A 22,309-nucleotide genomic window follows, 5' to 3' on the forward strand; every position below is an offset into this window, starting at 1 on the left:
ATGAAGGTCAAGGTCATTTATTTGAACAAACTTGGTAACCCTTCACCCCAGCATGCTACAGGCCCAATATCAAGTCCCTGGGCCTCTTGGTTATTGAGAAGAAGTCGTTTAAAGATTTTAGCCTTTTTGATTCCTGTGACCTTGAATGCAGGTCAAGGTCATTCATTTGAACAAACTTGGTAGCCCTTCACCCCAGCATGCTACAGGCCCAATATCAAGTCCCTGGGCCTCTTGGTTATTGAGAAGAAGTCGTTTGAAGATTATAGCCTATTTGATCGATGTGACCTTGAATGAAGGTCAAGGTCATTTATTTTAACAAACTTGGTAGCCCTTCACCCCAGCATGCTACAGGCCACATATCAAATCCCTGGGCCTCTTGGTTATTGAGAAGAAGTCTTTTGAAGATTATAGCCTATTTGACCCATGTGACCTTGAATGAAGGTCAAGGTCATTTATTTGAACAAACTTGGTAGCCCTTCACCCCAGCATACTACAGGCCCAATATCAAGTCCCTGGGCCTCTTGGTTATTGAGAAGAAGTCATTTAAAGATTATAACCTATTTTACCCATGTGACCTTGAATGAAGGTCAAGGTCATTTATTTGAACAAACTTGGTAACCCTTCACCCAAGCATGCTACAGGCCCAATATCAAGTCCCTGGGCCTCTTGGTTATTGAGAAGAAGTTGTCCGAAGATTATAGCCTATTTGACCCATGTGACCTTGAATGAAGGTCAATGTCATTTATTTTAACAAACTTGGTAGCCCTTCACCCCAGCATGCTACAGGCCCAATATCAAGTCCCTGGGCCCCTTGGTTATTGAGAAGAAGTCATTTGAAGATTATAGCTTATTTGACCCATGTGACCTTGAATGAAGGTCAATGTCATTTATTTTAACAAACTTGGTACCCCTTTACCCCAGCATGCTTCAGGCCCAATATGAAGTCCCTGGGCCTCTTGGTTATTGAGAAGAAGTTGTTTAAATGAAAAAGTTGACGCCGGACGGACGGACGGACGGACGGACGACGGACGCCGCACCACGGCATAAGCTCACTTGCCCTTCGGGCAGGTGAGCTAAAAAACAACGTAATTTTTTAATTTAAATACATTTTTAGCAATTAAATATGATATAAGGATTTATATTCTTTCAATATATTTAATATTACTTCTTATCATAATAATTATCTTTCACAGGTATGAAAAAAAACAGTTGATGCGAAATCAATGTAAAATTTTTTTCAACTAGAACAATGCGAAACTTACAAAATTTCAAACTAATTTTTTTTCATTGAAAAAAGTAATGCATTGGAAAATAAAATATTTGCCTTTTTCTTGGTGTGTCATATGTTTATATCATTTTGTGGGACAGGCGAAAACATATTTAACCCTCATGCTATGCTTTCATGTTAAATATTCGATGAAATAAATATATCATCAAGAAATGGCAAATGTTCTATATGTCTTTTTCATTTTTATAGTGACTTACTTTAGCATCATTGATGGTAAATACTCTTGCAGGAGAGTGGATATCATCCCAGAGAGGTTGTTGTTTTTTCTCTGCTCCAAAAACTGGTATTTAAATGTTTTATTTTGTCTTTCAAGACCATTGTTGGTGTTGACTAAGAGACCTTTTCCAAATCTGTTTGCCCATACCCATCGCTGTCAAAATAAAAAAGTGTCAATAAATAAAAGATAGAACAGTTAACACAACACTAAATAATCTTTACAATAATAGTTTAAATATGACTGTATATATATTTTACTTTTGTAAAATGTATCAAATATTGACAAACGAAAATAAATTTACAGAAGGGAAAATGAAATAATCTTCGACTTTGTTTCATAACAATGCATGGATTATATCCCTGCATAATTACAGATTGGTCAACATCGATCTGATGTTATTCCTCATCCACTTAAATATGACTTTATAATCAATAGTATAAATGATACTAACACTAAAAGACCTATGATATTAAAATAAACAAAAGAAAACCTTCTCTTTGCTCATCCAAGTTTTTGTGAACCAATTCCTTAGGCGACTGTTTGTGATCCAATGGGAGGACTTCTGTAGCTTCTGTACTGCATCTTGGTATTCTGCCAATGTGCACGCATGGGCACATCTCCTCAACATTGACAGACTACTGTCTTTGCATTGACTTACACCATTGTCAATCTTGCTAACCCATCTTGTCCAGCTCTGTTCCCGGTGGAAATCACAGATGTAGACAAAGGTTTCTAAATTTAAATTAGAATATAACAATTGTTATTTTCCTATGTTACACATAATATCTTCAATTAAAATGCATATATTACTATAAGCCCAATTAACCCAATGTCACATGTTCTTTCATATAAATGCAAAATGTTAAAAATTAATTTTATACTCTTAAATTCTCTTCGGAAAAATGGAAAAGAAATATCAAGCATAGGTTAAACCCTCCCGGAGCACCTGATTTTATCTCTGGTTTTTATGTTTAAGATGTGTCATGTCAGTATATGCTCCTTAGTTTTACTTGTTTCCTCGTGTCCCTTGACTGTTGAGTTCATGTTATTTTCTTTTGGTTTTGATGTACAGTATATATTCATCATTCTACTTAAATGGTTACAAGGAACTATTTACTAATCCAGTTTTTTATATACCAGTATATTGGTTAAAAAAAATGACACTTACCTGGAAACACCTCTTCAATGGCAACTATTTCTCTTTCACAGAAATCAGTCATGAAAAAAACCTTGGTTCCCAATTCCAATTCATTGGTTTGTCTGATGCTGAATTAACCCATTCCTTGAATGTTTGGAGACCTTTCATAATGGATTGCTTGGTTTCATGTTGTACAACGAATTCACCAACAACACTAAATCCCACATTGGTTTTAACAGCCAAAAAAAAAAGTGGTAGTGCATACTTTGTTGTACGGTAAGTGGCATCAAGCAAACACAATGAATTCCCATACCTGCAAAAACAAAATTACTTTCAAGGAAGAGAAGAGGCATACTATCTTGGATTATGTAGAATTGTAAAGAAGATCTAGGAGACAAAATTATCACATAATTGTATCTAAAAGGTCATTACAATTACATTTTATGAATGATGAAAACCATTGTAGATTAATATGACAATGTCAAAGAATCTTAAATTTAATAAACTGAGTCCAGTAGGCCTTCAATTGAAAAATTATAAATTCATCACTAACAGCTATTATAGTACACAGTTTTTTTAATGGTATGAGGGAAATCACACTTATATTGTCTCCGCAAGGTAAAGCTGAGGGAAATAGATAGTGTAAGTGGTGATTCATACAATAACAGTTTTATCATACCAACCACCATGGTGACATATCACAGGTAAGTAGCACATATGACTATTAACTGATTGATAGTTCTTTTTGCAAACTTGACCAGAAATTAAAAAAATCTATTCACTGCTTTTTATACAGTGTTTAGTGTTAAGGTATAATAATGTTACCTACAAAGCAGATGACGCTGGAATTGTGTTTGATGACAAAAGAAAAACTCTGTAGCTTCTGTTTGTGTAACCAACTGGGGATATATTTCATCATCATCATCCTGTTCCAAACATTCCACTTTGATGTCTTCATCTCCTAAATGTGTAGTTGCTGGTGAAGCTGGCATGAAACTGAAGTTGTCATCAGGGTAATTTTGTTGCCATTCTGATACCTGTTGAATGAGGTTTTCTTGATCCAACTTAGAGTACCTGAAATCAGTTAAATGAGATGTCTCTCAATAAACATTCAATATAAGAAATATTTCATAGAATTGACTAGCATTGATGACTAGGGAAAATTGTCATCAATATTCATACACATATTCCTGTGAGGAGTAATTGGAAAATCTTCAGATACATATCAATTAAGGGGCAAAAAAAAAATCTGGTAACAATTGAGGAAGCTAAAGTGCATATTTCATTTATCAAATTCATCTGTAATTAATTCATGGAAGCAGTAAACAAATGATTTGTATGACAGACAGAGAGCTTGTACAAAATGTTATAAATCATGTAACCTTTCACAAAACAGTATTGCAAGTACATGTAGAGTAAAGGATCTAAAGACAGTTATATTAGTCTTTGCTGTCTTTTGTGTTTGAATTCTCTTTGCGGTTAATTAATGAAGTTATACCTCCGGCGCAATTGAGCTTTGTAGACATGTTTTCGGATTGTCTCATCTGCTGGATAATACACAGCATCAGAACTGGCTGGTTTTGTCTTGTCCAAAAATAAATGTGTGTCAACAAACACACGCAAATGTCTACTCATCTCTGCAACACTTGTAACGCCATGTCCAACCAATTCCACCAGTTTGTCCCTTACATCTTTGGACGAATGGTTCATGAAACCGATCAACTAAAATTAATTGATAAAACAGCTTTACAAAAGAGACACATGAACACTAGTATATCTAGAGACTGATGGAATTAATGGTCCAAATGATAACTTTATAAGGCACTATTTTATTGCTTATACCTTGACATCACTAACTAGTACAATTAAAGGGCCACTCTTGGGACCATAAGATATTATTCATGTGCAGGTACTGTTAATATACATGTACATATTTTAGCACACACATGAAAAACTGTGAAATTCAAATTATTAGCGTCTATTTGAATCCTAATCTTTAGCACTACTGAAGCTGTTGCATAATCAATAAAGGGCTAAAAGCACTAACATAATACACCACTAAAGTATAAGTGCATTTACAGTAACTCTTTAATAAAATGAAATTAACAGTAAATTACATATTTTCTTTTTGAAACTTTTAAATGTACCTAATGAAACTTGTCATTTAGTACATATTTATGTATAACTAGGTGTATTATATGTACGGCCACTATCGGCCATCGTACTATATAACAAACATTTTGCATTTACCTGGCCAAGAAGATGTTTATCTTCATGATGTTCATCATCAGGCAAGGCAATGTAAATCCAATGTTCCATGCAAACATTCCTTTGAGGATCCCCAAGGTCATCACGCAATCTCTCGCCGACACATCTTTTCACCTTTTCTGTATCTTTGTGTACCTTGTGAATCGAAAATAAATGGTTCTTGACAACAAATGACCAAAACAAACAAGTCACGTAAAAATGAATCGTACACTAAAGTTCAGTAATTTTGTTTCATGCAAAAAAAAAAAATAGACATATGATAAGAAATTGTAACAAGAGGCCTATAGGCCTAAACGCTCACCTGCTGTGTTTATAGCCCTACAAACCAACTAGAGGCTGATAGCTGCATGGCTGGTGGGCAGTATATTACCAAGGGTCTATCTCAAAGAATGTAAGGTTAAAATTTCTGGAGAATGTGATTCTGGAGATGGCAAAAAAATGCTGATCATCAACAGGAAGCTTCAACAAAATTCATCAAGTTTTTGTTTTCATCATTTTCATCATCATCAAAATATTGAATGGCATGTTTGCAATATTTCGATATACATATACATGTACCTATTAAGTTGAAGAAGTAATGACATTACAGAATATTGTCAACTTATTGAGGTAATCTAGACAAAGTAATTCCCTAATATAATTATTGAAAAAGTAGGTAAGTGACCTAATTTTGCAATATCAGTTATCGGCATGCATTTATCCTAGATGTCCATTTCTGTTGCCCTAATATAATTATTGAAAAAGAAGGTCACAGTGACCTAATTTTGACATATTAGCTATCAGCATGTCTTCTCATCCTAGATGTCTATTTCTGTTGCCCTAATATAATTATTGAAAAAGTAGGTCTCGGTGACCTAATTTTGCAATATTTGCTATGGCATGCCTTTCTCATCTTAGATGTCCATTTCTATTGCCCTAATGTAATTATTGAAAAGTAGGTCACAGTGACATAATTTTGCAATATTTGTTATCGGCATGCCTTTCTCATCCCAGATGTCCATTTTCATTGCCCTAATGTAATTATTGAAAAGTACTGTAGGTCACAGTGACCTAATTTTGCAATATTTGTTATCGGCATGCCTTCCTCATCCTAGATGTCAGTTGACTTTTGTCCTATCATTATTCCTGCTTAGAGCAATGTAAAGACATAAAGTATCAATGTGACATGTTTTCCACTTGCACAGTACCACTACATAATATATATGTATATGACTAATGAATTAGTAACCTTTAGACTCTCTCCAAATTTGATTTAAATTATCAGAAGTTTTCTGATATTTACCATGGTAACTGGGCAGCTCTGGAGAAAGGGCGCCATTCCCAGACCTCTGCTGCCCTTTATCTAATTGGAACTTAAATGAGCTTTCTCTGAAAGCGAAATTTGAGATAAATTCCATGAACTTAACTTCTACTTAGGGTTCAATTGAGATGACGTCAGAGTCACGTGATTCAGTCTTCAGAGTACAACACAACTATTCATTTGCATTAATTGGGAGGGTCAAGGGTTGGGCAATTGAACCCTAAGTAGAAGTTAAGTTCATGGAATTTATCTCAAATTTCGCTTTCAGAGAAAGCTCATTTAGGTTCCAATTCCATGAACTTAACCTACTTAGGGTCCAAATGAGATTTTAGAGGTGAATATTTGTGTTGTTAAATAAAGCAAAATAAAAACAATCATTTCCAAGATATTTTGTTACTGCTTTATATATTCAAAACATATTTACAACCACATACATGTTTGTTCAGATAGTAGTACAGAACTACATTTGTCTCTCACTAGTCACTTGTTATTCGCGTATCGATTCAAGATACCACCATCAACACTACTAGGTTATTTTGTTGATGTGTCTGTTTGTATTTCTTTATTGTAGAATTTTTGAAACATTTGGGCATTCGACCAGCCCGCACTCTTCATGATGACTGTTAGGGGAACCTGTGCTGTTTTTGCTGCTGATACAGTCGCACTTCTTGTGCTATGCGGTTTAAACACTGTCACATCTACACCTGCTAGCATGAGTACATTTTTCATACAATTTGATAAAGTTTGCTTACAAACTGGATGGTGTGGCGAGTTCACAGCTAAAATAGCCGAGTTTGTCCTTCAACACATATTTTGTTTGTACAGTTCAGATATTCAGACATAGTCTGCACAATGCACAGTTTATGGTTCTGTTTGAAAGCTTTCAAACAGATAGGTTCCAGGTAATATCCTGGACGTGACTGTTTAATCAAATCAGTCACTCTAATTGTCACATCTTCAGAAGTAACTTACATTGAACAAATGAATTGTCTGACAGCGTTGGCTTGACAGTATAGCCAGTAACATAAGTAATTTGAATGAAAGTAAACGAAAAGAGATAGTATTTACAGGAGTTTAAGTTTCGAGGTATATAATCCTAGTACTACAGAAACATCCCAGGTGTTGGAATATCGAGGTAGTGTAGGTCTTTTATGGAACACACCTTTCATAAATCTTTGAATCAGACTGTCCTGCATGATGTTATTAGAGCCAGTTATCTCTAACAGTGAGCTAATGCAAGATTTAGCTGTATTAATAGAACTATAGCTAAGGTTTCTATCAAACATTGTCTGTAAAAAATCTATCACATTTTTCACAGATGAACAAAGTGGTTCACGACAAAATAGCAGCCGTCTGCGGAGATGGACCCCATATTGTCTTTTGGTTGAATCTCTCCATGCTCCCATGATGCTGTCCGCAGACTCTTTTGAAATACCCTTCTCCTCGAGTCTATCCCAGATAATCTGCATGCAGTCGGCCGAAGGTTCTTGATAGGATGCTCCTTGTTGGGTTTGTTGATTAGGTGGAGGATCCGTTGTATGTTGGGTAGGAGAACAGGTTTGTCCACCAGCAAGTGAAGCAGGGCTGGAAACCATGGTTGTGTCGTCCACAGAGGTGCTATTAGTAGCAGGTCTGTTGTGTGTTCCTCCTCCATTGTTTGTAGAACACGGCTGAGAATGCTGAAGGGAGGAAAAGCATAACAAACATTAAAGTTTGACCATGAAATAGTAAATGCATCAACTGCGACGGCTGTTGGATCAGGTAATAAATGAAACATATGTGTCAACTTGAGCATTTACTCGCGAAGCAAAGAGGTCAATGCCGGGGGTGTCAAAATGTACACAGATGCTGTGAAAAATAGACTCATCAAGGTGCCACTCCATATCATCAGATAGCATGCGCGAGAGTTTATCTGCTTCTGTGTTGTTAACACCAGGTAGGTGACAGGCCGACAACCATATATCTCTTCGAATGCACCACAGCCATATTTCTTGTGTAAGAGTTGTAAGATCTATATTTTTCCCGCCCATGTTGTTGATGTAATTCACAGCTACTGTATTGTCGAGAAACAGCTGTACATGAATATGTGACTTTATACTGCAGAAACATTGTAGTGTCAAAAAAGAAATGAAGTACAGTCAAACCTGTCATATGTGACCTTCCAAGGGAGTCATTAAAAAAGGTCACATATGACAGGTGGTCTCTTAATCCAGGTTCAAAGAAAATGACCCGAAAAGTAAAGTTCATAATTATTCTGCCACATATGTAAAATTTATCAGCTACAAGTATTAGTACATATATGAAAAGGAATTACCTCAGTCATCAATTAAGATTGTGTATATAATCAAATCTGTAAGAGACTTCTTGAGGAAAACGAAAGAAAGAAAAAAAAAGAAAAAAAAAGAAGAAAAATCACTATTCACTTTATGAAATAAAATGCTTATAATAATGAACAATATATAAAAATATCCCCATTTCTACATATGAAGTACAATACATGTATCTGTTTTTATAAATTTAATTAAGTTTCTTTTATTTTCATTGATATATATATAATTATATTTAAATTATTTTAGCATGTTACAATAAAAAATAAATATTTTTAAAAACAAAAAATAATCAAAGAGTTTGAATGGCTAATTTGATTATTTCCAGTGCCGGATACATTTCCAAAAAAAAAAAAAAAAACTTTTTTTTTTTTTTTTGGCATTCCTGAATTCCTGGTCCGGACTTCCGTCCAGATTATTAGTCACGTAACTGCATTTCCTTCATAACGATGGAGACGTTTTTAACTTGCAAATATCTGTCCTAATGTCTCAAAAAGAACATAAATTCCAGTTAAACAGTAAGTTGACTGTTTGTTCACTCTTTTTGCATACTTCCCAAGCAAATGTTTGTATTTCTATCTATCAAAATTTCGTGAAAATCGTCTGAATGGCGAGGACGTTTTTTCGCCATATCCCATCTCCTTCTTTCATTCTTTAGAAGTAAAATACAGTTTCGTTCGTTTTTGGGTGTTATCAGAGCAAATATAATCAATTCAGTACATTTTTTGAGACAGAATAAGACATTTCATGCATTTCTGAAGTATTTTTTAATCTTTAAAAGCAGATAAGTTCGTCCGGTTTCTTCTTGATTATGACTTCTGCTTCCGTTTTAAAACTCGGAAAGTCGCTGAAAAAAGTCGCTTTTCAGCATTTGGGAAACGGAAATGACGGTCGTTAGTCGCGTCTGACAGGTAGTCGCTTAATTCAGGTCACTAGTATAGTAAATAACGTTGGGAGGAAAAAATACGGTCGCATATGAAAGGAAGTCGTTTAATTCAGGTGGTCGCTAAGGCAGGTTTGACTGTACTTTTCCATAGCTCATCAGACGATAATTGATGTGGTGGCCATCTTGTAAATTCAATGAATTTTTGAAACAACACCTCTTATTCAGAAATGTCACTAGAACATTCCTAGAAAGTCTTCTTACTACGAAGCAAATAATATTGGAGTTATAAGGAAAAACATAATTTCAAAGATGGCGATCATGGCAGCCATCTTGAATTTTATTTTCACTTAATGAATACAAATATCTAGTCAGGACCTTCTAACTAATCATTCAATGCAAATTTCAACACTCTCGGTTAAAATAAGTTAACGGACGACGCATAACACATGCCGGACGATACCCCATAGCAAAAGCTCACGTGAGCCTTCGGCTCAGGTGAGCTAAAAAAAATCATTTTTCAACACTTTCCACCTTTTTCTTAAATTATTGTATACATGGTATTGGCAGAGTAATAAGTTAATGGACGACGCATGACGCACGCCGGTCGATACCCCATAGCAAAAGCTCACATGAGCATTTTTAAACACTTTCCACATTTTTCTTAAATTATTGACGGTATTGGCAGAGTAATAAGCATGCAAATGTGAGCAGAATTATTTTTATATTTGGATACCATTCTAACATATAATTTTAATTTATGTGAAAAATATGATTCCGAAAATTGAAAAAATATCAACAAAGGAATTAAATTTAAATCTGATAATGGTACTGATATATCCTATCACACTAAAACTAATCATAATATACCTTATAATCAGGAAAGATTAGAACTTCTTTCATTATGATCTTGGCCTTACATCCTTTCTTTTTTGATCCATGTAGCAATTTCTTCCTTCTTTTTGGCACTGGATGATCACTCTAGTGAAACAAATGAAAGGGGAAAACATCAAAAGCAATCACAATAAAGAATTCTCCTTCAGTTTTTTGTGTATATATGGCAGTATGAACTACTTTATCAATAATAATTAAAAGCGGATATTAGTCCTTACATAATATTGTTAGCTTTTCTGGTGTTTGCCATGAATGTGGGGTTATGAACACAATAGCACTTACAGGTAACATGTATTTAAAAGGAGAATATTTGTAAATACCACATTATCAGCAACATAATAAACAGATAAAAACTCTAAATTATTCATGCATGTATGTAGACTGACCTAGGAAATCTGGCAGACTGATCTCAGGAACCAAGAACAGTCCTACAGAATCTGATAGAATAAACATAGGGATCCGGTAGACAGACTTAGGGGATCCGGTAGACTGACCTAGGGAATCTGATAGACTGACCTAAGGGATCTGATAGACTAACCTAGGGGATCTGATAGACTGACCTAGGGGATCTGTTAGACTGACCTAGAGGATCCAGTAGACAGACTTAGGGGATCCAGTAGACTGACCTAGGGGATCCAGTAGACTGACCTAGGGGATCCGGTAGACTGACATAGGGGATCCAGTAGACTGACCTAGGGGATCCGGTAGACTGACCTAGGGGATCCGGCAGACTGACCTAGGGGATCCAGTAGACTGACCAAGGGGATCTAGTAGACAGATTTTGGGGATCTGGTAGACTGACCTAGGGGATCTGTTAGACTGACCTAGGGGATCCAGTACTGACCTAGGGGATCTGTTAGACTGACCTAGGGGATCTGGTAGACTGACCTAGGGGATCCGGTAGACAGACTTAGGGGATCTGGTAGACTGACCTAGGGGATCCAGTAGACTGACCTAGGGGATCCGGTAGACAGACTTAGGGGATCCAGTAGACTGACCTAGGGGATCCAGTGGACTGACCTAGGGGATCTGGTAGACTGACCTATGGGATCTGTTTGACCGACCGAGGGGATCCAGTAGACTGACCTAGGGGATCCGGAAGACAGACTTAGGGGATCCGTTAGACCGACTTAGGGGATCCAGTAGACTGACCTAGGGGATCTGGTAGACAGACTTAGGGGATCTGGTAGACTGACCGAGGGGATCCAGTAGACTGACCTAGGGGATCAGGTAGACAGACTTAGGGGATCCAGTAGACTGACCTAGGGGATCTGGTAGACAGACCGAGGGGATCCGGTAGACTGACCTAGGGGATCTGGTAGACTGACCTAGGGGATCCATTAGACTGACCTAGGGGATCTGGTAGACAGACTTAGGGGATCCAGTAGACTGACCTAGGGGATCTGGTAGACTGACCGAGGGGATCCGGTAGACTGACCTAGGGGATCTGGTAGACTGACCTAGGGGATCCATTAGACTGACCTAGGGGATCTGGTAGACTAACCTAGGGGATCCAGTAGACTGACCTAGGGGATCTGTTAGACTGACCTAGGGGATCCAGTAGACTGACCTAGGGGATCTGGTAGACTGACCTAGGGGATCCAGTAGACTGACCTAGGGGATCTGGTAGACTGACCTAGGGGATCCAGTAGACTGACCTAGGGGATCCAGTAGACTGACCTAGGGGATCTGATAGACTGACCTAGGGATCCAGTAGACTGACTTAGGGGATCTGATAGACTGACCTAGGGGATCTGTTAGACCGACCTAGGGGATCCAGTAGACTGACCTAGGGGATCCGGTAGACAGACCTAGGGGATCCGGCAGACTGACCTAGGGGATCCAGTAGACTGACCAAGGGGATCTAGTAGACAGATTTTGGGGATCTGGTAGACTGACCTAGGGGATCTGTTAGACTGACGTAGGGGATCCAGTACTGACCTAGGGGATCTGTTAGACTGACCTAGGGGATCTGGTAGACTGACCTAGGGGATCCGGTAGACAGACTTAGGGGATCTGGTAGACTGACCTAGGGGATCCAGTAGACTGACCTAGGGGATCCGGTAGACAGACTTAGGGGATCCAGTAGACTGACCTAGGGGATCCAGTGGACTGACCTAGGGGATCTGGTAGACTGACCTAGGGGATCTGTTTGACCGACCGAGGGGATCCAGTAGACTGACCTAGGGGATCCGGAAGACAGACTTAGGGGATCCGTTAGACCGACTTAGGGGATCCAGTAGACTGACCTAGGGGATCCAGTACACTAACCTAGGGGATCCGGTAGACTGACCTAGGGGATCCAGTAGACTGACCTAGGGGATCTGGTAGACTGACTTAGGGAATCTGTTAGACTAATCTAGGGGATCCAGTAGACTGACCTAGGGGATCCGGTAGACAGACTTAGTGGATCCAGTAGACTGACCTAGGGGATCTGGTAGACAGACCGAGGGGATCCGGTAGACAGACCTAGGGGATCTGGTAGACTGACCGAGGGGATCCAGTAGACTGACCTAGGGGATCTGGTAGACTGACCTAGGGGATCTGTTAGACCGACCGAGGGGATCCAGTAGACTGACCTAGGGGATCCAGTACACTAACCTAGGGGATCCGGTAGACTGACCTAGGGGATCCAGTAGACTGACCTAGGGGATCCAGTAGACTGACCTAGGGGATCTGGTAGACTGACCTAGGGGATCCAGTAGACTGACCCTATGGGGATCCAGTAGACTGACCTAGGGGATCTGAGTAGACGACCTAGGGGATCCGGTAGACTGACCTAGGGGATCCAGTAGACTGACCTAGGGGATCCAGTAGACTGACCTAGGGGATCCGGTAGACTGACCTAGGGGATCCAGTAGACTGACCTAGGGGATCCAGTAGACTGACCTAGGGGATCTGGTAGACTGACCTAGGGGATCCAGTAGACTGACCTAGGGGATCCAGTAGACTGACCTAGGGGATCCGGTAGACTGACCTAGGGGATCCAGTAGACTGACCTAGGGGATCCAGTAGACTGACCTAGGGGATCCTGGTAGACTGACCTAGGGGATCCAGTAGACTGACCTAGGGGATCCGGTAGACTGACCTAGGGGATCTAGGTAGACTGACCTAGGGGATCCGTAACGACCTAGGGATCTGTAGACTGACCTAGGGGATCCTGAGACTAAACCTAGGGGATCCGGTAGACGACCTAGGGATCTGTAGACTTGACCTAGGGGATCCGTAGACTGACCTAGGGGATCTGGTAGACTGACCTAGGGATCGTAGACGACCTAGGGATCCAGTAGACTGACCTAGGGGATCCGGTAGACTACCTAGGGACCGTAGACTGAACCTAGGGGAATCCAGAACTGAGGCCTAGGGATCCGTAGACTGACCAGGGATCTGTAGACTACTCTAGGGGATCCAGTAGACTACCTAGGGATCCGTACAACTTCAGTGATGAGCTGACCTAGGGAATCTGGTATACCTAGGGGATCTGTAGACGACCTAGGGATCCATGGTAGACTGACCTTAGGGATCCAGTAACTGACCTAGGGATCTGGTAGACTTGACCAGGGAATCTGTAGACGTACAGGGTCGTAGAATTTTCTGGACGTTACAGTAATACTATCCAAGGATCCGGTAGACTGACCTAGGGGATCCGGTAGACTGACCTAGGGGATCCAGTAGACTGACCTAGGGGATCCAGTAGACTGACCTAGGGGATCCAGTAGACTGACCTAGGGGATACGGTAGACTGACCTAGGGGATCCAGTAGACTGACCTAGGGGATCCAGTAGACTGACCTAGGGGATCTGGTAGACTGACCTAGGGGATCCAGTAGACTGACCTAGGGGATCCAGTAGACTGACCTAGGGGATCCGGTAGACTGACCTAGGGGATCCGGTAGACTGACCTAGGGGATCCAGTAGACTGACCTTGGGGATCCAGTAGACTGACCTAGGGGATCTGGTAGACTGACCTAGGGGATCCGGTAGACAGACCTAGGGGATCCGGTAGACTGACCTAGGGGATCTGGTAGACTGACCTAGGGGATCTGGTAGACTGACCTAGGGGATCTGGTAGACTAGACCTAGGGGATCCAGTAGACTGACCTAGGGGATCCAGTAGACTGATCTAGGGGATCTGGTAGACTGACCTAGGGGATCCGGTAGACAGGCCTAGGGGATCCGGTAGACAGACCTAGGGGATCCGGTAGACTGACCTAGGGGATCCGGTAGACTGACCTTGGGGATCCAGTAGACTGACCTAGGGGATCCAGTAGACTGACCTAGAGGATCCAGTAGACAGACCTAGGGGATCCGGTAGACTGATCTAGGGGATCTGGTAGACTGACCTATGGGATCTGGTAGACAGGCCTAGGGGATCCGGTAGACAGACCTAGGGGATCCGGTAGACTGACCTAGGGGATCCGGTAGACTGACCTTGGGGATCCAGTAGACTGACCTAGGGGATCCAGTAGACTGACCTAGAGGATCCAGTAGACAGACCTAGGGGATCCGGTAGACTGATCTAGGGGATCTGGTAGACTGACCTATGGGATCTGGTAGACAGACCTAGGGGATCCAGGAGACTGACCTCGGGGATCTGGTAGACTGGCCTAGGGGATCTGGTAGACTGACCTTAGGGATCCGGTAGACAGACCTAGGGGATCCGGTAGCCTGACCTAGGGGATCTGGTAGACAGACCTAGGGGATCCGGTAGACTAACCTAGGGGATCCGGTATACTGACCTAGGGGATCCAGTAGACTGACCTAGGGGATCCAGTAGACTGACCTAGGGGATCCGGTAGACTGACCTATGGGATCCAGTAGACTGACCTTGGGGATCCAGTAGACTGACCTAGGGGATCTGGTAGACTGACCTAGGGGATCCAGTAGACTGACCTAGGGGATCCAGTAGACTGACCTAGGGGATCCAGTAGACTGACCTAGGGGATCCGGTAGACTGACCTAGGGGATCCAGTAGACTGACCTTGGGGATCCAGTAGACTGACCTAGGGGATCTGGTAGACTGACCTAGGGGATCCAGTAGACTGACCTAGGGGATCCAGTAGACTGACCTAGGGGATCCGGTAGACTGACCTAGGGGATCCGGTAGACTAACCTAGGGGATCCAGTAGACTGACCTTGGGGATCCAGTAGACTGACCTAGGGGATCTGGTAGACTGACCTAGGGGATCCAGTAGACTGACCTAGGGGATCTGGTAGACTGACCTAGGGGATCCGGTAGACTGACCTAGGGGATCCGGTAGACAGACCTAGGGGATCCGGTATACTGACCTAGGGGATCCGGTAGACTGACCTAGGGGATCTGGTAGACTGACCTATGGGATCTGGTAGACAGACCTAGGGGATCCAGTAGACTGACCTAGGGGATCCAGTAGACTGACCTAGGGGATCTGGTAGACTGACCTAGGGGATCCGGTAGACTGACCTAGGGGATCCGGTAGACTGACCTAGGGGATCCGGTAGACTGACCTAGGGGATCCAGTAGACTGACCTAGAGGATCCAGTAGACAGACCTAGGGGATCCGGTAGACTGATCTAGGGGATCTGGTAGACTGACCTATGGGATCTGGTAGACAGACCTAGGGGATCCAGGAGACTGACCTCGGGGATCTGGTAGACTGGCCTAGGGGATCTGGTAGACTGACCTTAGGGATCCGGTAGACAGACCTAGGGGATCCGGTAGCCTGACCTAGGGGATCTGGTAGACAGACCTAGGGGATCCGGTAGACTAACCTAGGGGATCCGGTATACTGACCTAGGGGATCCAGTAGACTGACCTAGGGGATCCAGTAGACTGACCTAGGGGATCCAGTAGACTGACCTAGGGGATCCGGTAGACTGACCTATGGGATCCAGTAGACTGACCTTGGGGATCCAGTAGACTGACCTAGGGGATCTGGTAGACTGACCTAGGGGATCCAGTAGACTGACCTAGGGGATCCAGTAGACTGACCTAGGGGATCCAGTAGACTGACCTAGGGGATCCGGTAGACTAACCTAGGGGATCCAGTAGACTGACCTTGGGGATCCAGTAGACTGACCTAGGGGATCTGGTAGACTGACCTAGGGGATCCAGTAGACTGACCTAGGGGATCCAGTAGACTGACCTAGGGGATCTGGTAGACTGACCTAGGGGATCCAGTAGACTGACCTAGGGGATCCAGTAGACTGACCTAGGGGATCCGGTAGACTAACCTAGGGGATCCAGTAGACTGACCTTGGGGATCCAGTAGACTGACCTAGGGGATCTGGTAGACTGACCTAGGGGATCCAGTAGACTGACCTAGGGGATCCAGTAGACTGACCTAGGGGATCTGGTAGACTGACCTAGGGGATCCAGTAGACTGACCTTGGGGATCCAGTAGACTGACCTAGGGGATCTGGTAGACTGACCTAGGGGATCCAGTAGACTGACCTAGGGGATCCAGTAGACTGACCTAGGGGATCCAGTAGACTGACCTAGGTGATCCGGTAGACTAACCTAGGGGATCCAGTAGACTGACCTTGGGGATCCAGTAGACTGACCTAGGGGATCTGGTAGACTGACCTAGGGGATCTGGTAGACTGACCTAGGGGATCCAGTAGACTGACCTAGGGGATCCAGTAGACTGACCTAGGGGATCTGGTAGACTGACCTAGGGGATCCAGTAGACTGACCTTGGGGATCCAGTAGACTGACCTAGGGGATCTGGTAGACTGACCTAGGGGATCCAGTAGACTGACCTAGGGGATCTGGTAGAATCAGGGGCGGACATAGGATTTTCAAATAGGGGACGTGCGAAATTAAAAGGGGGGGGGGGGGGGGGGGGGGGGGTCCGCCGGTCCTCCCCCCTTAAAAATAGCAGGTTAATGCAAAATCCTGCATTCTGGTGTATTTCACGATAGATTCATACCTGGTGTGTTTTATAAAAACAAGTATATGAGAGATGTTTTTAATGATTTGATATTGCTATTTCGCTGATTGATACGGGAATTCGTTTTTTAAGATACCCTTACTTTGACAATTTTAGGGGGGGGGGGCTTTAAATCCGCCAGTGACAATGTCAAAGAGTTAAACACATAGTAAAATGCATTCTTTGTAATTATCCATTTATTCCACCTTGCATCGCTCACATATATAAAATGTAAGTTATTGATGAATTACCTTATTAATTGAGTGTGTAAGCATCAAACGCTACACTAATAATAATCAAACTGGCTGAAGTGCTTATACAGAATTATGAAACTGAATTAAAATGAGAAAGAAAAGAGAATACTTGAGGGGGAAGTAGTGGTTATTTTGTGTCAACGCCAGACTTTTATATTATTTTAGGGCTAACGCCAGAATTCCCAGAACAACCTCTTATTCTTATCGATATTGTGTGTGGTATACATTTTTAACTATTCATGTTTTTAAGAATTGAAGATTGGCATAGCCCTAAATAGATGGCAAGTACATGTACAATAAAAAATCAAAATATCAAACAACTATCAGCTATTACCCCATCCAAATTTTAACATCGAAAAATTTCAACTGATACTGCTTGTTCATGGTATACGTATAATGTCCCGGCCCTGTCTTGAACAAGTTATTGAGCACCGTTATATGCAATCTTTTTGATTGAAAACGAAGTTCAGCAACTACCGAAATGATGCAGTTGAAAAAAAAGGAAAGGACGATCTCATCACTGCATGGCATTAAAACATGCTATCTTATTAGTCCGTAATATCGCAAACGACGTCCTGTGCATGCACCTGTAAAATAAAGTATGCCGAGATGACCCCAAAAAGTGCACCTGGTGACAGTCGATTATATAATCGCATGACCTTTGAACCCCGTATGTAAATGAAGAATCTGGACAGGCTCGGGGAGCAGTTTGAGAAATGGCGTTCTGAGCGAGGAATTTGGCGATGTTTTCACGGATTATTGTGTTTTGGATGTAACAATTCGTATTGAGTGGCACGGTAGGTTAAAGATGAATGTTTTCTGATGACGGTCGCATATATAGTGTGCGTCGTGTCATGATCAGTTTGAATAAATGTGTTTTTTAGCCGGTTGAAGTGAGATGGGGTGCCGTTTCGCTCGTGGCGTAGTTGCCAACCTTCAGGTTAACTGATTACACATACCACCGTCATGTCAAAAAAAAATTAAAGTAATATTTTCTATGCAAGCACCTGTGGTATATAGGTCTCTGATCCTATACCGTTGAGACAGACCCACTTGGCCTCAGACCACAGTCGTTGTCGAATGTAGTACATATTGAAATTTCAGGACTGTTGCTAAATATTTTTTTCCGACTTAGCGGTAAGATATGGACATAATTTTAGCATAGATTTATAGTGCAATATTTAATCTAGTGGCAAAATTTTGTTTTGACACCATTTCCATGTTTGTTTGTGAGGCAGGACACTGGGGAGTTATTAGGCTTGAGTAGTAATATTTTGTGGTTTTCCAGATTTTCCGACAGTAAAGTAGGGTGGTTACACATTAATATAAATATCTTTGTTAAATGCCGGTCATGGGGTACTTACCAGCTCACTGTATGTTCAACTTGAATAGTTTTACACGTGATGTGAAAACCAGATTTTTTGCAAACTTCTGAAATATTTTAATTTCGATTTTTCTTTGGTAGAACAAAGAGGGAAATTAATTATGGTCTGAGGCCTGCATGGCGCATTGGATGTACCGGAGGCAATAACGTCATAGGTTGTCTCCCTTGGCACTCGCTCTTCTGTGTATATTACAAAATACGCTTTGTCGTGTTTTGAGTTTTGAGGTATTGTAAAAAGGTAAGCAGAACACGTTGTTGTCTGTTGTGTAGATTTGTTTATACCTTTACAACATGATAACTTTTTTATCAGGGTGCTGATGGATCGTATTATTGCCCGACCGGGGAATTAAACGTGTTAATCAGAAGTTATGTCTCAAAACTGCATTGTGGTGTAGTAAGATCGTCAGAAAATTCGGACTAAAGAGTATACGGTGATCATCTCAGCAAAACTGTTTGACTAATCAATGCTTTTTTTTTGTTAAACTTACACCATGAAAAATTCTATAAATAAATACATACGGTAGGCCTATAAAACTTTTGTATTTTCAGAAGTTTACTGATATAAGCATCAACTTTTAACGTTTATCTAGGGCTATGTCAGACGCTGAGGAAGACAGTAGCCCCTATGAGAAGGATGAACTGGCCCCCAGCCCTGACTACAGAGAACAGGACGATGACACTGATAGTCAGCTTTCGCTATCTCCACAATCAAGGGAAGCTATAGATGATGATAAAGACGAAGATGAAGATGTTGTACACACAAGCAAAGACAAGTAGGTTAAATTTTATAAGTCCTGTGTTATATTATGAGGATCAACATAAACATGGCTCCGATGATCATAAAATAATTTTGTGTCACCATCATTCTGAAAACATGTCCTGATTTAATTTCAACACCACTGCTCTAATGGGATTCTTGTTATGAATACAAATTAGATTTCTACATTTTTTTCTGTCTTCAATACTGATCTATCAGCCTAGATGTTGCGGAGGTTTTGAATAGTCTCAATTATAAGATTACAAAGTGGCCCAGCCAGGGCTATTTGGAGATGACCATGGGGTCTCCTTGTAGTAGTTGGTGACTACCTCACTGAATAACCTACAGGAGGCCTGTTGCATGCCATCCAGAACAATAAGGGTAAAGTGTCTTGTCAAAGGACACAACCATGACAGCTCAGACCTGCCTAAAGCTAGTACGCAACTTTCCAAGAAACACAAAGTAACCCAACACCAGGGCTTTATCAGGGGCTTTTGGGAAAAATTGATCGACAAACAGCTGTTTTGGGAATTTTGGACAAATGCCATTGTATCAACTAAACACATCCTTTCTTGTCTGCATATATATATAATATGGTAGCTAGGGTTTATAAGTAATGTATATGTATCATATAACTCTTTAATATAACATTTTTTATTTAAAGAGAAGATCATTCTGCTCCAACTATTTTCGGGGTAGATATTTGAAGTAGGAGGGTGGTTTACATAATACTTTGAAACTTGCTTTAATCAGAAAAAAAGTTCAACTTTTACATATTGATTATTTTATTTAATATTTTAAACAAAAAATCAACCTAACTTACCAACATTGTCTATGATTATTAAAATATTATTCTATGAATAGATTGGAAATCAATTATCAAGTGACAACTGGCCACCATTAAGTATATCCTTGGCCAAATGTGGAACAATTACAACATGTATTGTACAGAAAGTTATAAATTCCTTTAGTTGCTTGTTCTGATAGATTGATTATTCAGACAGAACACAGGAAGTACATGTCAACCAATTGTGACATTAATCATTAGAGCAATATTTGTCTGTCCTTCTTATGTTCTTCAGTCGTATTAATTATCGGTTGCTCGTTTTTTTACTGCTGGATCTGTGGTTACCGGTATTTGCTGTGTTTGGTCTTCAGTCGCGTCATCAGTTGCTTGTCTTTCCACTGTTTCGTTCATTGTTTGTTTTTTAATGAAACAACTTATTTTTTTATTGTCCTTTTCGTCAGATTTTCTTTTTTTTTTTAGCGTAATACTTGCTGTTGTGAGACATGGTGCGATGAAACTCGCGATCCATCAAACACCTGTTGCCGAGATTGCATTAAATAAAACGTCAAAATGACTATGAATTTGGAACGAGGGGTTCCAAGTGACACATGCTTCAGATTAGACTACAGTAGTTCCACTCATCATATTTATTTTCCCCGACTGGTCAACGCCGTAATCAGAAAGATTTTTTTGTTTCAACATAATTTATTTTTTCATACATGTGAATTGGGAATTTTCAAGTAGAAAATTGGGAAAAATTACACTTTTTTGTCATTGGGAATGGGTCCGTTTAACGGACCCAAATAGATGGGTGATAAAGCCCTGAACACGGTTAGGGAGCATTAAACCACACACATCAGATCTTCTCCTGATGTTATGTGGTCGGTGCTCTAACCAACCAAGCTATCACAGCCCCTTTACTGTATATAGACACATCTTAAAGAGTAGCTAGTACGGAAGCCATAACGGGCCACATTCCCAATTGAAATATTTTCATATTTAAGCCAATTTCCCCAAATTTAAAGTTTACTCATGAAAAAAATCTTTCCAATTCACTGGCTATTCCCAAAATGAGGCAAACAGGCCCCATTCCAAACCAATGAGAAAAAGCCCTGCATAGTTTTTTTCTGGGCGCAGCATACAGCTGTACAAATTATATGACATTTCAAAGTTGGTTCTTGAGAGAACTTTTTTCTCTTGGATGATGGGGAATTTTCCCTGTTTGTACTTAAAGTACATGTAGATATAGTTTATCACACTTTTAGATTTTCATGGTCAATGATATTGTTATGGAACTCTTTAAGAATGGCATATAAAATGTTAGAATTTCCAGATAATAAAGATATATCTTGTCCAGAATATTTTTCACAACACTGAGTCTGACCAGTAGAAACATTTTGTTAATTTAGAATTGATGATGAGGATGGCCTAGACATCAAACCACCCCAGGTACAGGCCGGGCGAAAGGAGCGGAAACACAAACATAAAGACGATCGTCGTCGCGACAAGGAAAGACACTCTCAGGCACAAAATAAGAGTGATAGACAGCCAAGAGAAAAAGATAGTGAGTGATTGTTTTTATTTCTGGTCGGTGTCATGTCGTTTTTTCAATTCGGGATATATTTAATTTGTACCAATCCCATTTAGGGCAATGGGCTGATTTTTTTCTCACATACAAGTAACTACCTCAGGAAAAATTGCATAAGTACAGTGCAATATTTAATAACGGCATGTACAGGAAGCTAACTTAATCTGACCTTTTTTTGTATTTATACATTTTCAATTTTGCTTACTTTTACATTTGAGTAAGGGATACCTCTTTTACCAGTATTGCCATATTCCGCATGTATACATTTGGTTAATGACAGTGTTACATCTATGATGTCCTTGCGACAATTTTTT

At 40.8% G+C, this 22,309-nt stretch overlaps 3 protein-coding genes across 4 annotated transcripts in view; all 3 read right to left on the minus strand.

Annotated features, from left to right (window-relative positions):
* Window positions 1-22,309, minus strand: part of LOC117314740 — a gene marked incomplete in the record, with an annotated part of 896,274 nt that overhangs the window by 234,720 nt on the left and 639,245 nt on the right.
* LOC117314765 lies at window positions 1,467-2,776 on the minus strand. The gene is made up of 3 exons (XM_033868871.1): window positions 2,674-2,776; window positions 1,996-2,237; window positions 1,467-1,658 (listed from the first exon to the last, which is right to left on the minus strand). Exons 1-3 carry the CDS (start codon window positions 2,723-2,725, stop codon window positions 1,482-1,484), a joined length of 471 nt encoding a protein of 156 aa, XP_033724762.1. The 5' UTR covers window positions 2,726-2,776; the 3' UTR covers window positions 1,467-1,481.
* LOC117314759 lies at window positions 2,786-10,520 on the minus strand. Of its 2 annotated transcripts, XM_033868861.1 has the most exons (5): window positions 10,292-10,520; window positions 4,894-5,046; window positions 4,142-4,365; window positions 3,473-3,717; window positions 2,786-2,956 (listed from the first exon to the last, which is right to left on the minus strand). In XM_033868861.1, exons 1-5 carry the CDS (start codon window positions 10,322-10,324, stop codon window positions 2,808-2,810), a joined length of 804 nt encoding a protein of 267 aa, XP_033724752.1. In that variant the 5' UTR covers window positions 10,325-10,520; the 3' UTR covers window positions 2,786-2,807. The 2 variants fall into 2 exon arrangements, with proteins under 2 accessions (XP_033724752.1, XP_033724753.1); XM_033868862.1 differs by lacking the exons at window positions 2,786-2,956; window positions 3,473-3,717; window positions 4,142-4,365; window positions 4,894-5,046 and adding an exon at window positions 6,589-7,890 and having other exon boundaries at window positions 10,292-10,480.

This window comes from Pecten maximus, chromosome 16 (genome assembly GCF_902652985.1).
Source record: "Pecten maximus chromosome 16, xPecMax1.1, whole genome shotgun sequence".
NCBI classification, from domain to species: Eukaryota; Metazoa; Mollusca; class Bivalvia; order Pectinida; family Pectinidae; genus Pecten; species Pecten maximus.

Bases quoted from the DNA above. Each gene is read 5' to 3' on its own strand.
- LOC117314765 (XM_033868871.1), bottom strand. From the start codon at position 2,725: ATGACTGATTTCTGTGAAAGAGAAATAGTTGCCATTGAAGAGGTGTTT. The intron at 2,238-2,673 runs GTAAGTGTCATT...ATTTAAATTTAG, and splicing joins CATTGAAGAGGTGTTTCCAG to AAACCTTTGTCTACATCTGT. The intron at 1,659-1,995 runs GTTTTCTTTTGT...TTATTTTGACAG, and splicing joins CTTGGATGAGCAAAGAGAAG to CGATGGGTATGGGCAAACAG.
- LOC117314759 (XM_033868861.1), bottom strand. From the start codon at position 10,324: ATGAAAGAAGTTCTAATCTTTCCTGATTATAAG. The intron at 4,366-4,893 runs GTAAATGCAAAA...AATTAATTTTAG, and splicing joins ATAAACATCTTCTTGGCCAG to TTGATCGGTTTCATGAACCA. The intron at 3,718-4,141 runs GTATAACTTCAT...AACTGATTTCAG, and splicing joins AAAGCTCAATTGCGCCGGAG to GTACTCTAAGTTGGATCAAG.